Source organism: Corapipo altera, unplaced genomic scaffold (genome assembly GCF_003945725.1).
Source record: "Corapipo altera isolate COAL_440 unplaced genomic scaffold, ASM394572v1 354, whole genome shotgun sequence".
In the NCBI taxonomy this organism is placed as follows: Eukaryota; Metazoa; Chordata; class Aves; order Passeriformes; family Pipridae; genus Corapipo; species Corapipo altera.
This window is the reverse complement of record NW_020885020.1, coordinates 784792-797222: the sequence shown is the minus strand read 5'-3', so window position 1 is coordinate 797222 and position 12431 is coordinate 784792. Positions and strand designations below refer to the sequence as shown.

General features: G+C 45.8%; 1 protein-coding gene across 2 annotated transcripts in view; it reads left to right on the top strand.

Moving 5' to 3' along the window:
• Positions 1-12248, top strand: part of USP40 (ubiquitin specific peptidase 40) — a 19971-nt gene extending 7723 nt beyond the window's left edge. For both annotated transcript variants that reach the window (XM_027667827.1, XM_027667828.1), the window contains 14 exons: positions 558-611; positions 1550-1638; positions 2024-2110; positions 2614-2650; positions 3088-3152; positions 3276-3350; positions 4801-4927; positions 6033-6127; positions 7236-7354; positions 8159-8224; positions 8438-8648; positions 8793-8888; positions 9574-9668; positions 10217-12248. In XM_027667827.1, coding sequence (XP_027523628.1) covers positions 558-611; positions 1550-1638; positions 2024-2110; positions 2614-2650; positions 3088-3152; positions 3276-3350; positions 4801-4927; positions 6033-6127; positions 7236-7354; positions 8159-8224; positions 8438-8648; positions 8793-8888; positions 9574-9668; positions 10217-10325 — 1325 coding nt within the window. In that variant the 3' untranslated portion in view covers positions 10326-12248. The remainder of the gene's footprint in view (positions 1-557; positions 612-1549; positions 1639-2023; positions 2111-2613; positions 2651-3087; positions 3153-3275; positions 3351-4800; positions 4928-6032; positions 6128-7235; positions 7355-8158; positions 8225-8437; positions 8649-8792; positions 8889-9573; positions 9669-10216) is intronic.
• Positions 12249-12431: the final 183 nt, after the last annotated feature.

The following is a 12431-nucleotide window of genomic DNA, read 5'->3' as shown; positions in this document are numbered from 1 at the left end:
TTGGTGGCTTTTTGCTTGGTGGCTTTTTGCTTGGTGGCTTTTTGGAAAGAAAGAAAGAGGCTGCAGAGGAGCTAAAACTCTTTTAACTTCAAATTGAATTATTAGTTTTCCAAGCTTTAAGAAAATAAATTAGTATAAGTCTTGATTAAAATGCATTTCATGAGGCTCTTATTTTACTTATTTGAGTAGGAATATTTGTGTTGTGTTACTAAAGTATTGTATTGTACTCACTATTGAAGAAGTTTTTTTTTTAACTTTATTCCTTTCTGGAAGAGTCTCCAGTTTTCTTTCAAGTTTTTGTTGTCTTTCCCTTTGGAAGCACTTGGCCAGTTTTGTAAAATGTTGCTGATTGTACTTTAAAAGAGAAAAGTGATCCTTCAGCAAAAGAATAAAAGACTGTTCAGGGAACTTTCTGGGAATTTCTCCAGTTGGGTTTTTCATGTCATAGGTGGGGACACCTGTTGTAATTAATCTAATGGTAATTAATCTTAATTCTGAGCCAAATTTCTCACTTGAATTATATAATACATCTCTCTTTCCTTCCCTTTTTGTTACAGCAAATGAGAGCTGTCTTAGACCTGTTAGTGGGAACGGGAAACTTTTGTCTCCAGGTAAATTGATGTATTCCATCCTTGTTCTGTAAGGAATCACTGAGGAGATCTGAAGCTGCCCTTTGTCCTTCCCTGGGAGAAGAACTTCCCTGATTTCCAGACTTAACTGAAGCAGTTGGGTGGGGTTTTTTTCCCCCCAGTTTTTAGGTTCATTAGCAGCAGCCCCACAAAGGTAGAGGTCAAACTTATTTGATTATTGCCATCCCTAATTCCAGCTGTCAGTGTTTAGCTGTGCTCCTGTGGGGCAGAGTTGGGCACAAAGGGACCCCCAGCTTTGGTTTGGGTGGTGTTGGAGCAGTGGAGAGAAGCTTCCTGGGAAACATTTTCCATGTCCTTGCTATTTTATTCGTACACTGCATTAATAAAACCCAAGGAGAGATTAATTGCCTTCCATTGAGTGCTTGTCAGACAACACCTGGAATGTTGTTCCTGTTCTGGGGGCTCAGAAGGAGAAAGGAGCCCTTGCAAACTAAAACCTGTCCAGTGCAGAGCACCCAGAGGGTCTGGGAGCTGGGATGGATGGAAAAAGAGGGAAGCTGGGCTCTTCCAGCTTCCTGAAGATGGGGAGGAGTCTTTATTGCCATCTTTGACTCCTTAATGTGGAATCTTAGAGAAGGCAGAGGCAGATTCTTCCTGGAGGAGCACATGGAAAGGATCAGAGGCAGTTTCAGTGAGGGAAATTCCAGCTGGGTTGGTGGTGGGGAAAAAAGGAATTCATGGTGGGAGTGGTCCCAACAATAGACAGGGAGCCCTGGGAGATCTCCATCTCTTTGCTCTCATCGTAGGAGATTTGGAGATCTGTGGGCAGAGCTGGGGAAGTGAAGTTCTCCAGAGGTCATGGAATGGTTTTATCTTGCTCTAAAGAGCAGCTGGATAGAACTGATGTTTCCAGGAAGCAGCAGCTGATGATGTTCTCCATGTTTTTATCCTCCCTGAAGTGCCTGAGGATTACACTGTCAAGGAAGCAGAACTGAAGATGGGAAGCTTGCTTGGGTTGTGCCATGGGAAAGCTCCAACTTCCACTCAGGTAGAGCTGTGAGGGAAAGTGTCTTGTGCATCTCCTCTGTAAAGGGCACAAAGGATGCCAAGGGGGCTATTGCTCTTGGAATCTCCAAGTTGTAAAACTCATGGAATCCCAGAATGGTTTGGGTTGGAAGGGACCTTGAAGCTTATCCCATTCCACCCCCTGTCGTGGGCTGGGACACCTTCCACTAGCCCAGGTTGCTCCAAGCCCCGTCCAAGAGGAGGAGTTGTGGAGTTAATGAATAACTCTAATATTTTTACTGCTCTGTTTGTGCTGCTTGGCTTGGTTGCTTTAGCCCAGAAGTGCTTCAGTGCAGTTTGATGCCATTCCTGCAGCAGGGAGTGGTTATTTCTCACTATTCCCATATTTATTCTGATCTCATTTTTAGCTCTTCCTGTACTTTATGGTTGGGAGCGACCCAAACTCGAGCCCCGAGATGGAGATAGTTGTGGAGGAGACTGCCTCTGTTGGACAGGTAAGGCAGCTTTGGGAATTCCTGCCTCTGCTGCTCCTGGAAAACATTCCCTACACCCTTTGCCTCACACGGAATCGGAGGGAGAGGAGTTGGGAAGAGGAAACTCTCAGTGCTTCCAGTGATGGCAAACAGTGGCTGGAAAGTGTTGAGTTTGCAGGTTTAGATATTTAAAAAGTTCCTCTGCAAACTTGGGGACAGAATTTATTCAAATAAGGATTTCTTCAAAATTTGTTCAAAAAAGGAACAAACTGACAGCAAAGGTTTATTTTTTTAACAGTTGGGAAAAGTTGACTGAGCTGAGGGGAATTTCTTGCCTGCAAACCATCTCATCTCCCTGGAGGGTTTAATATACAGCTCAAGAAAAAAATACATCTTGTCTATCTAATTATATTATTAAAAGAAATGCCCAGGAATCAGTCAGTCTTTGTTAGAAAATGTGCTGAAAACTTTTATTTCTCAACCTGGGCATTGAGACAAATCTCACCCTGTGTTTCTTTTTTCAGTGTCTCAATTTAATGCTGCAGAAATGTGGATTATCAGGTTTGTTGTGTTGTTATTTACTTTTAAAAGGAATTTTTCATATTTCTTAGACAGCTCTTGCCACCCTAAACCTTGTCTATTTGTTGCAATCATCTGTGAGGAGAGGAAAGAATTCTAAACTTGCTGTCTTTATAATGTAATTTTTATTTTAAAGAGCTTGTCATAGATTCAAATGGTAAATTGACATTGGAATTCCTTCCCTTTCCTCTTAAACCAGGGAGAATTAGGTGGGTGAGGAAGAGACATTTATGCAAAGTGTTTTTTGGGTCTGGGGAAGGGCATGAAGGCGATACTTGGTTTAGTCAGAGTTGTGTTTAAAAACCAAACCGAAAACCCAAGAAAAAGAACCTTTTATGCTTATTAAGTTGTGTAATGTTTTCCCAAACCAGCATCAGTGGCTAATTAGTTTTGCATGTGTATTTTTTGGTTTTTGGTAGGTGATAACTGGCATTTGAGAAGGCTTGACTGGTGCTATGAAGCAGGGGAAGCACTAAGTCAGGAAGTAAGAGGATCCTCTTTTTGCCTTGAGTTTCTTTCCTCCCTGTTCTGTAGAGACTTTTCCTGGGCAGACCTGCATTGAACAACTTGGGGATTCACAAATAGCCTGGTTTTTCTCTTCCCACAGAATGCCACCCTGAAGGAACTCAATGTGTGCAGAGGAGACACTTTGGTCATAACGGAAGGAAAACTTCCAGAAAAGGTAAAACAAGAGGGATTGTGTTTTTAGTCAGTGGACAGAGACTTGGAATCCCAGAATCCCAGAGTGGTTTGGGTTGGAGGAGACCTTAAAGATCTTCTTATTCCACCCCCTGCCATGGGCAGGGACACCTTCTACTATCACAGGGTGCTCCAAGCCCCATCCAACCTGGCCTTGGACACTTCCAGGGATCCAGGGGCAGCCACAGCTTCTCTGGGCAACCTGTGCCAGGGCCTCACCACCCTCACAGCCAGGAATTCCTTCCCAAGATCCCATCTAACCCTATCCTCTGGTCTTTGGGGCAGAATTCAACAACTAAGTGGAATCATGGAATCCCAGCATGGTTTGGGCTGGAAGGGACCTTAAAGCTCATCCAGTCCCATCCCCTGCCATGGAAAGGGACATCTTCCACTAGCCCAGGCTGCTCCAAACCCCATCCAGCCTGGCCTTGGACACTTCCAGGGATCCAGGGGCAGCCACAGCTTCTCTGGAGAACCTGCTCCAGGGTCCCACCCTCAGCCTGCCCTGCTCTTCACCCCCTGGATTACAGAAAGCTCAGGGTTTTGCCCTTCGTAGACAAATCTCATCCAAGTGACTGTCACACACCTGGCCACCTATTACTTGGACTGTGGAAGGAAAGGAGGGTAATAAAGACAACTGGTGATCCAAGAGGCATGGAAAACCATGGATCTGTGCCCCAACTGTATCCCATGAAGTGTTGGGAAGCTGGAAATTGCAGGGTAGAAGACAAGTGGGCAGAGAACGTGGCTCTTAGCAAGTAAAGCTTCCTCAGGGAAAACCATAGGTTTGTAATACATTTTTTTCTTGGGGAAAAAATGTAGGATAAGAGGTTATTGCCACAGTGCTGTGGGTGTTGAGAGCAGCATCTGGAAGCAAGGAAGCTTACCTGCTCAGGAAAGGAGGCAGGGATCAAGTCCATGTCCCTTCCTGGCCATGCAGAGCAGGTGGGAAAACCTATCAGGAAAACCAGGAGTTTCTGAAGAGGCTGAGCAATGTTGTAGTGGGTGAGCTTTGATGAATCCCTGGATTAGATGCTGGGAAGAAATTCCTCCCTGTGAGGGTGGGGAAGCCCTGGCCCAGGTTGCCCAGGGGAGCTGTGGCTGCCCTATCCCTGGAAGTGTGCAGGCCAGGTTGGAGCAACCTGGGCTAGTGGAAGGTGTCCCTTGCAAAAATGTAGCATCATTAGGGCTGGAAAAGACCTTTAAGGTCATCAAGTTCAACCTTTAACCAGTACCATCATATTCACCACTAAACTGTGTCCCCAGGTGCCACATCCACGCTTTTGAACACTTCCAGGGCTGGTGTCTCCACCACTCCCTGTTTCAGAACTCCCATTTGAACAAGTCTTTTCCTCCTTCCTGTGACAAAGGAGGGAATTTTTTTCCTTTGCACTGAAACAGAAACTTCCCGGTGCTTTCTGTTCACTTTCCAGGGTTTCCTGAAAATTCCCATCTGGTGGCTCAGGCCTTCAAGCCGTAAGAAACATGGAGAGAATGCTCAGGACCAAGTGAATGGGCTGACCTGCCAGATGGAAGCTTTGCAGGTGTCTGCTGGGACAGGTGAGCTTGGCCAAGCTTGGGAAGGAATCACCTGGGGTTGCTCTGAGGGCTTGGAGTCAACCCCAAAACTTCAATGCAAAGCCTTAAATCCTCCTGCAATCCACGAGGCACCGTACAAGTTGCAGCAAGCCTGTGGTGAAAGGAGACAAAGGGGGTTTGTGACAAATCCATAAATGCTGGATAATCCTGTTGTGATGTTCCTCAGGTGGATTTTCTCAAGATCTCAGTACATTTTGAAGCAAGGGCTCTTTATTCTGTCCCTGAAGGCAGTGGCAGCATTTTAAAGCACAGAGGTGATTTGGCTTCAAATGCCAGACTCCAATAGCACATTTAATTCCCTTCAGGCTGTTTGGCTTTTTGGGAAGCTGGAAAAGGAGTGATGGGTAAAGCTCCCATGGTATAAAGGACCTCATATGCAGGATTTTAAGTGAAATCATGGAAAGGTCACATCAAAAACCAGCTGGGGTAGGAAAACCAAGTGAGGGTTGAGAAGGGAGAGGGAAATGAAGTGGGAATCACTAAATTGGAAAATGGGAAACAAACAGATTTTCCTTTCTACAGGAAAAGAATATTTCTTTGGTGCTGAGTTGTTTTGGAGGGCAGGACCCCTCTCCTTGGAGGTTTCTTTGCATTTTTCTCCTCTCTCTCAAACCTTTTCTGGGTTTTACTTTCTCCCCTGATGATTTCAGCAGCTGAGGGCAGATTTACCTTTCCTTGCAGTAGGATTTACATTTCAGAGTCATAACCAACAATTAATCCTATTTATCAATGGGAATAACTGCTCCTATTTTAAAAATTGGCATTCTAGGATCTGTTGGAACCCTCCTTCTTTGGAAACTGTTGGAATGGATTTTATCTACTGTGTATAAGTAGATCCTACTGTGCTTATTCTAGTGGAAGGGAGTGGCAGGGAGTTGGATGTTTAAGATCTCTTCCAAGCCAAACCATTCTGGAATTCCATGATATTCTGATTCTCTACGAAACAATGGGAGGGCGGGTCCCTTCTGGAAGTGGAATCTCCCCGCGAAGGGACCGTGACCTCTCAGGATTATGAACAAAATCATGATGACTCCTCTGTTTGTTTCTTTCTCCCCCCTTCCCAAAGCTTCCCCAGAAGCCACCCACCCAGCCACGGAGCTTTGTTATGCCGGCAGGATAGAAATAGCAGGAGAAGCTTCTCTGGAGGAGCTGAAGCTGCAGGTGAGATGTTCTCCCCGGGGGGACTCAAGCCCTGGTAACACCTCCTGTGCACTGCCTTTTCCCTGCTTTCCAGTGTGCTGGGGCATTTCTTTTGTGCCATGCTCAGGGCTGAGTACCAAGGGGCATTTGGAGCATGTGGCTCAGACACTTCCTGAGCGTCCCTGCAGTTCCCCTCCTCCCCCTCGTGATTCCTGGCCTGGGGAAGCCTTCTTGCACTTCACCTGGAACTCTGGCTTTGCAGCCTTTGGCTTTGCATCACTGGGTCCAGTTTCTCCATGAGAAGCACACACATCCAGGCACTTCCTAAAGAAGCCATTTTCCATTCCCACCTTGTTCCTCTATTAGTTTTCTGCTTCTTCTTTTGATTTTTTTGGTGTTGAAGCTGGTGGATAAAGAATTGCTCTGGGTGCACAGAAGGTCACGTTTGTCATTCAGGAAGGTCTGGCTTGGTTTCTTTGGCCAGAAGCTAAGGTGCCTTTGCTTTTTTTTAACCAGAAACATTAAGATTTTAACACACCAAAACCTGAAAACCAAACGAAACACCCCAAAAGGAAAAGAAACCCCAAAACCCAACCAAAAAAGCACCACAAAAATACATGAGCTAGTCCTACCAGAAGGTTCTTTGTTGTCCTGAACTGCATGGAGAAGGATAGCTCATTAGATTCTGGTCCATTCCAACACTTATTTTTTGGGAATGCCTTTGGTTTCAGGCTCTGCCAAGCTCCTGCTGTGGAAAACTGCCTGTTTGCAGCTTGGGAACGGGAGAATTGTCTGAGCATGGGAAGGGGGGAGTCCTTGGTGAGGGCACAGAGGAGCTCGTGGAGACTGGGAAACGATTCCAACAGCCTCATTCCCTCCCAGATGTTCAAATTTTGCTTAAAGAAAAGAAATTTGGTACTTGTGGAATATAAGTCGAGTTGAGAAATGTTGGGAGGGAGTGAAGCCCAACTCCCTTTGAAGAGGAAATATTTTGATCATAACCACAAGCAACAGCTGGTGTGCAATAAATGCAGTTTTGAGTGTTGCCTTGGGAGTTAATCCAGTGGTTTTCTCTTTTTCCAAGGAGAATGGCTGCTAAAATTACTGACAAGATGTTCCTTTCTCTAAGGCCCTGACCTTGCCATGCTGCCAGGAGCAGGTTGTGCCCCTGCCCTCGTTCCTCAGGGCATGGACAGTGGACAGCAAACGCCCTGGAAAGCTCCTGAGGAACAACAAGCAGAGACTCAGGTAGGTTTCTGGGGGAATGTGCAACTGGCTTTGCAGCTGTGGGAGGGACTGGTGGGGAAACAAATCAGGTGCCTGTCAGCAGAAAGCCCATTTCTGGTTGCTTCGGTTTTGCTGAGCATGTTTTTAAATTGGGATAAACTGGGATAACTACCACGGTTATTCCAGTGGAAGGTGTCCCTGCCCATGGCAGAAAGTTGGAAGGAGATGGTCTCTAAGGTCCCTCCCAGCCCAAACCATTCTGGGATTCTACTGAGCTTCAATATAGGTACTTTACTTTGGGTAATTTTTGTCCTTTTCTGCCTTTTTCATTTGTGTTCCAGTAGCCTCTTGCTGTGGTGTTCCAGGTGAGCACAGATCCATTAAAAGAGTCATTTAGAAGAGATGACAGGAATGAGAGAATCCCAGAGTGGTTTGGGTTGGGAGGGACCTCAAAGGTCATCCCATTCCACCCCCTGCCATGGGCAGGGACACCTTCCACCAGCCCACGTTGCTCCAAGCCCTGTACAACCTGGCCTTGGACACTTCCAGGGATGGGGCAGCCACAGCTTCTCTGGGAATTCCATCCCAGCCCCTCCCCACCCTCCCAGGGAAGAATTCCTTCCCAATATCCCATCTAACCCTGCCCTCTGGCAGTAGGAAGCCATTCCCCCTTGTCCTGTCCCTCCATTCCTTGTCGCCAGTCCCCCTCCAGCTCTTGGAGCCCCTTTAGGCACTGGAAGGGGCTCTCAGGTCTCCCTGGAGCCTTCCCTTCTCCAGCCCCAGCTCTCCCAGGCTAACTTCAGAGAATCTCTCTTTTGTTTCCAGTGACTACAAGTTGGCTGCCAGCGTGGGAATCTGCATAGAACCTCTGCAAAAAGAAGAGAATTTGGGGTAAGAGCTCAAGACACTTTATTTTTTTCAGTTCTGCATTTGAGAGGAGCCTTTACTGAGTAGCTTTTAACTCCAGTGCTGGCAGGATTAGAAATGGGGGGATTCAGGAAGACTTAGAGCTTGTTCTTTGTGAGGGAAGGCAGGAGGGAGTGAAAACTGGGAATTCTGAAGGCATGACTCACAAGAATGTCTGTTCTTTCCTCCTGCTGCCAGCCCCCATGAGCTGCTGCTGCGAGTCCAGATGGGAATTCCAGGAGAAAGGGACTACTCCGACTGCGGGGATTTGGTGTGGGATATCTCCAAGGAATGCACCACCTGGGCACTGAGGCAGAGAGTGGCCTCTCACTACTGTCTCCCTGTAGAGAAAATCGAAATAGCCAAATACTTCCCGGAGAGATTCGAGTGGCTGCCAATATCCAGCTGGGTAAGAGCTGGAATGACACAGTCCAGCAGCTGTTGGAGAGGAATGTGTTGGTTTGTGCTGCAGTTCCTTTGTAATTGTATTTCAGGAGAGTTCCAAAAATTTTCTGCTTTGATTTTTTTTTTTTTTTTTTTTTTTTTAATTCAGACACAGCAAATTTCCAAGAGGAAAAGGAGGAAAAAGCAGGAGAGTTTGCAGTCAGCACCTTATCACCTGAGGGATGGAGACATCATTGGGGTGAAGGTAAATCACCTGGGATTTAGTCTTCCTGGTTTTCCTGCAGCATCTCTGGAAGTACTGGGATGTGGGTTTGGACATGTGGATGGGAGATGTGTTGCTGCTGCTCCTTTTTCTCCTGGTTCTTTTTTTTTTGCCCTCATTTAATTGACTGTTTGTTTTTGGTTTTTTTTCTAATTCTGAGTAAAATCCAAGGACAGTGCCCTTTTAAAAATCCCATTATGGATATAAACCCATTACATATTCCAAAAAATGGATAGATCTATTTAATGATGTAAAAAAAGACTTGCCCAGCAGTGTATTGAGCTCTGAATTAGCAGTCAGGCTTGTTTAGGAGAAGGAAAGAATATACTGGCTGGGTTTTAAAGCAGTAGGAGAAAAATCTGGTGTCCCATCCTGCTGCCTTAGACCAGTGGAAGAAATCCATCCCTGGAAGTGTAAAAGGTTGGATGGGGCTTGGAGCAACCTGGGCCAGTGGAAGGTGTCCCTGCCCATGGCAGGGGGTGGGACTGGATGGGCTTTTAAGGTTCCTTCCAATTCAAACCCTTCTGGGATTGTACTTAACTTGAAGCTAATTGGTGTAAAAGCAGTCAGCAGAAATGCTCTCAGAAATGAATTGTGTCAACTGAGCAACAGGTGGGAAATAGTTTGAGCTTCTGACTTCCATGGATCAAATCCTTTTCCACAACAGAACCTTCTCCTTGATGACACCAAGGACTTCAGCACCGTGAGAGATGACATTGGGAAAGAGAAGCAAAGGCAGCTGGCCCTGGAAAAAAAGAAAAGGTACTGAGTATTTGCATTTGTTTTTCATTAGAAAAACTGTTCTTTGCTGCTTTTCAGAGCAGCTGTGGCTGCCCCACCCCTGGAAGTGTCCAGGGCCAGGCTGGACAGGGCTTGGAGCAACCTGGGATGGTGGAAGCTGTCCCTACCCATGGCAGGGAGTTGGACTGGATGAGCTTTAAGGTCCCTTCCAACCCCAACTAGTCTGGGATTCTATGAATTAATTTGATACCTGGATGGTTTTTTGGACCAGTGGTAGCTGGGTGCTCTCAGAGCACACAATTCCAGTGGTCCTGCAGGAAGCACCTGGATAATTCCAGCTCCTGGCTCTTAAGTTCCTACAGGGGGCCTCAGTTTTTTCTGTTGGAACACTGCGGGGATGAGGAAAAGGGAATTCCTGACTGGGTGGCTTTGCACAGCCGGTTGGGCTGAGCTTGTGGTTCATTCTTACAACTCACTGGAACCTGGGGATCAGTCCAGGCTCGTTCTGCTGTGGGTACTAAAGCTCAAGACTAATATTAATCACCCCCCTGACTGTTTTATTCCCACAGTCGCCAAGTCAGGAGTGTCCAGGAGCCCTTTTTCCTGGAGGAGAAGCTGCCCACAAAGCCCCGGAAACCAGAAGTGGCTCTTTCCATCAATGTGGGGGTTTTCAGATAGCACAGGAGGGGCTTTGCTCACCACCACACACTGTATCCATCGGCCTACATGGAGCAGCCAGAGGGGCTTTCCCAAAGTGCCCTCAAGAATCCTGGAGCCAAACTGGGGGTAGGATTCAGGATAACTCGGACTTTTCTCTGCTCTCTCTTGGGGAAGTGCTTTAGTGTCCCTTTCTCCACGTGGTACCTACTCTCAGGCTGGGTAAATGCACTTTATCTAGGAGGAAATGGAGTAATATATTCAATAATATTGCTGACTCTTTTGTATTCTCCCTAAATGGATTTTTTTGGGGGCAGGTCTGACATGTTGCACCATCACTACTGAGTTTTAATCCGGTCAGAATCATCTCTCTGTAGATTTTTTTTTTTCCCCATCCCTCATCACTGAAGTTACTGCCAGTACCAGAATTTGCTTTTCTCTCTTTATGTGTAAACCTAAGTCTGTAGGAGCTGGAGCCAGACTTGAGGAATGAAGGAAACATGGAAATCTCTGAATAAAGTGTACAAAATGGGCTGAAAAATGGGCAAATTCAGGGTCTGTCAAGATGTAAAACCCAGAGGGCTTCTGGGACCTGGAACAACAGTGTGGTACTGTTACATTTTGAAGTTTCTAGGGCTTTTTTTTTTTTTGTTGCCACTAAATTGAATTTTGCAGTTCCTAGGACTTTTTTGTTGTCCATGAGTTTCATTAACAGACAAAACGGTTGGAAAGAATTGACAGATCCAATGTTTTGGTGTTAAGTGGGTTTTACTGTGCTCAGGAAAAGGGCTTGTATTTATTTTCTGTGCCCTTTTTTCAGAGGAATTTCCCTCATTTCTCATCTTTCTGGTTGTTCTAACACTCTGTTACATTTGCCACGTTTCTCTCGGTGTCACAGGGCTGAGGTGGAGCCTCTGTCTGACATCAGGTTCTGAAGTATTAAGATCAAAAGTAAGCCTGATTATCCCTAATTAACAATAATGAGAGGACAAAATACAAGTTGCTTTTGGGAACTGCAGCAAATATTTGACAGTGGAGGAGGTTTTGTAGCAGGAGCTGCCAGGTTCAGCAGACTCCTAAAATTTTGCCTAAGGTGGGATTTTTCCTGTACCTTTTAGAGGTTAAGAATATTCTGGTATTTCAGACAGCTGAAAGATAAAAACTGACACTCAGATATCAGCAAAAAAGAAGTGAAAAGTGCCACAAAGCACACAAAGCACATGATTAGTATTTATTTATTTCTGTGCATATCTTTAAAATTCAGCTTCTGTTCTTTCTGGGGGCCGATCACTCCAGAAGGGGCTCTTTAATGTCCTTGAATTCACTTGAATCCTGAAATCCTGGTTTCATGGATAGGTTTCCTGCCTGAGGTGAGGGCAGCTGATGCTTTCCTATCTTATTTTGTCGCCTTCTTCCAAATCAAGTGTTCTTGGGAGCCCATGTTTCCAGGAGGGATCCAGGTGCTGATTGGAAAGCTTTGTGTTTCCAGGTGGTTCCTCTGCATTGCACTTCTCTGCTGTCCCTTTAGTGCCTCCAGCTCTTGCTGGAGAGCTGGACTGAGCTCAGCCTTCCCCCTTTGAGAACTCTGCTTTCTCCCGGAGACCACCGAGGTTGGAGAAGCTGAAGTGGGAATTCCAAGAGGGGATTTTGTGCCTTTGTTCAAGTGTGATGTAGCAGCACCTGCACTGAACCAATCTTGGATTATTTTTCATACTGGCTCAAAAATGCATTTTTTTTTTTTTCCTTAAAACTCTTGTGGGTCATTCCACAAGGAGAGAGTTTGTGGAAAATGGGGGGGGGAGGGTAGGGAGAGGGAACTCCTTTGGAAAATGGAATCTTTGTGATTCCTTGGGTTGTGATGGTTATATTGCAAAGCCTGGAAAAGCTTTCATCTTTGTTTTTCAAGTGTTCTTCACAAAATAAAATGTCATTTCTAGATGCTTAGTTGCTTTGTCTCTGGATGTCTCACTGGGAATGGCACAAACTGGTGTTTAACATTGGAGGGGCCACAGCCTTAATTAGCTTTAATTTTCCAATCTGTTCCTAAACCAACATTCCCATCTCTGTTTGAGGTATTCCCGATCCAGGTGGGATTGTGCTGTGCAAAGACCCGGCTTCAGCTGGAGA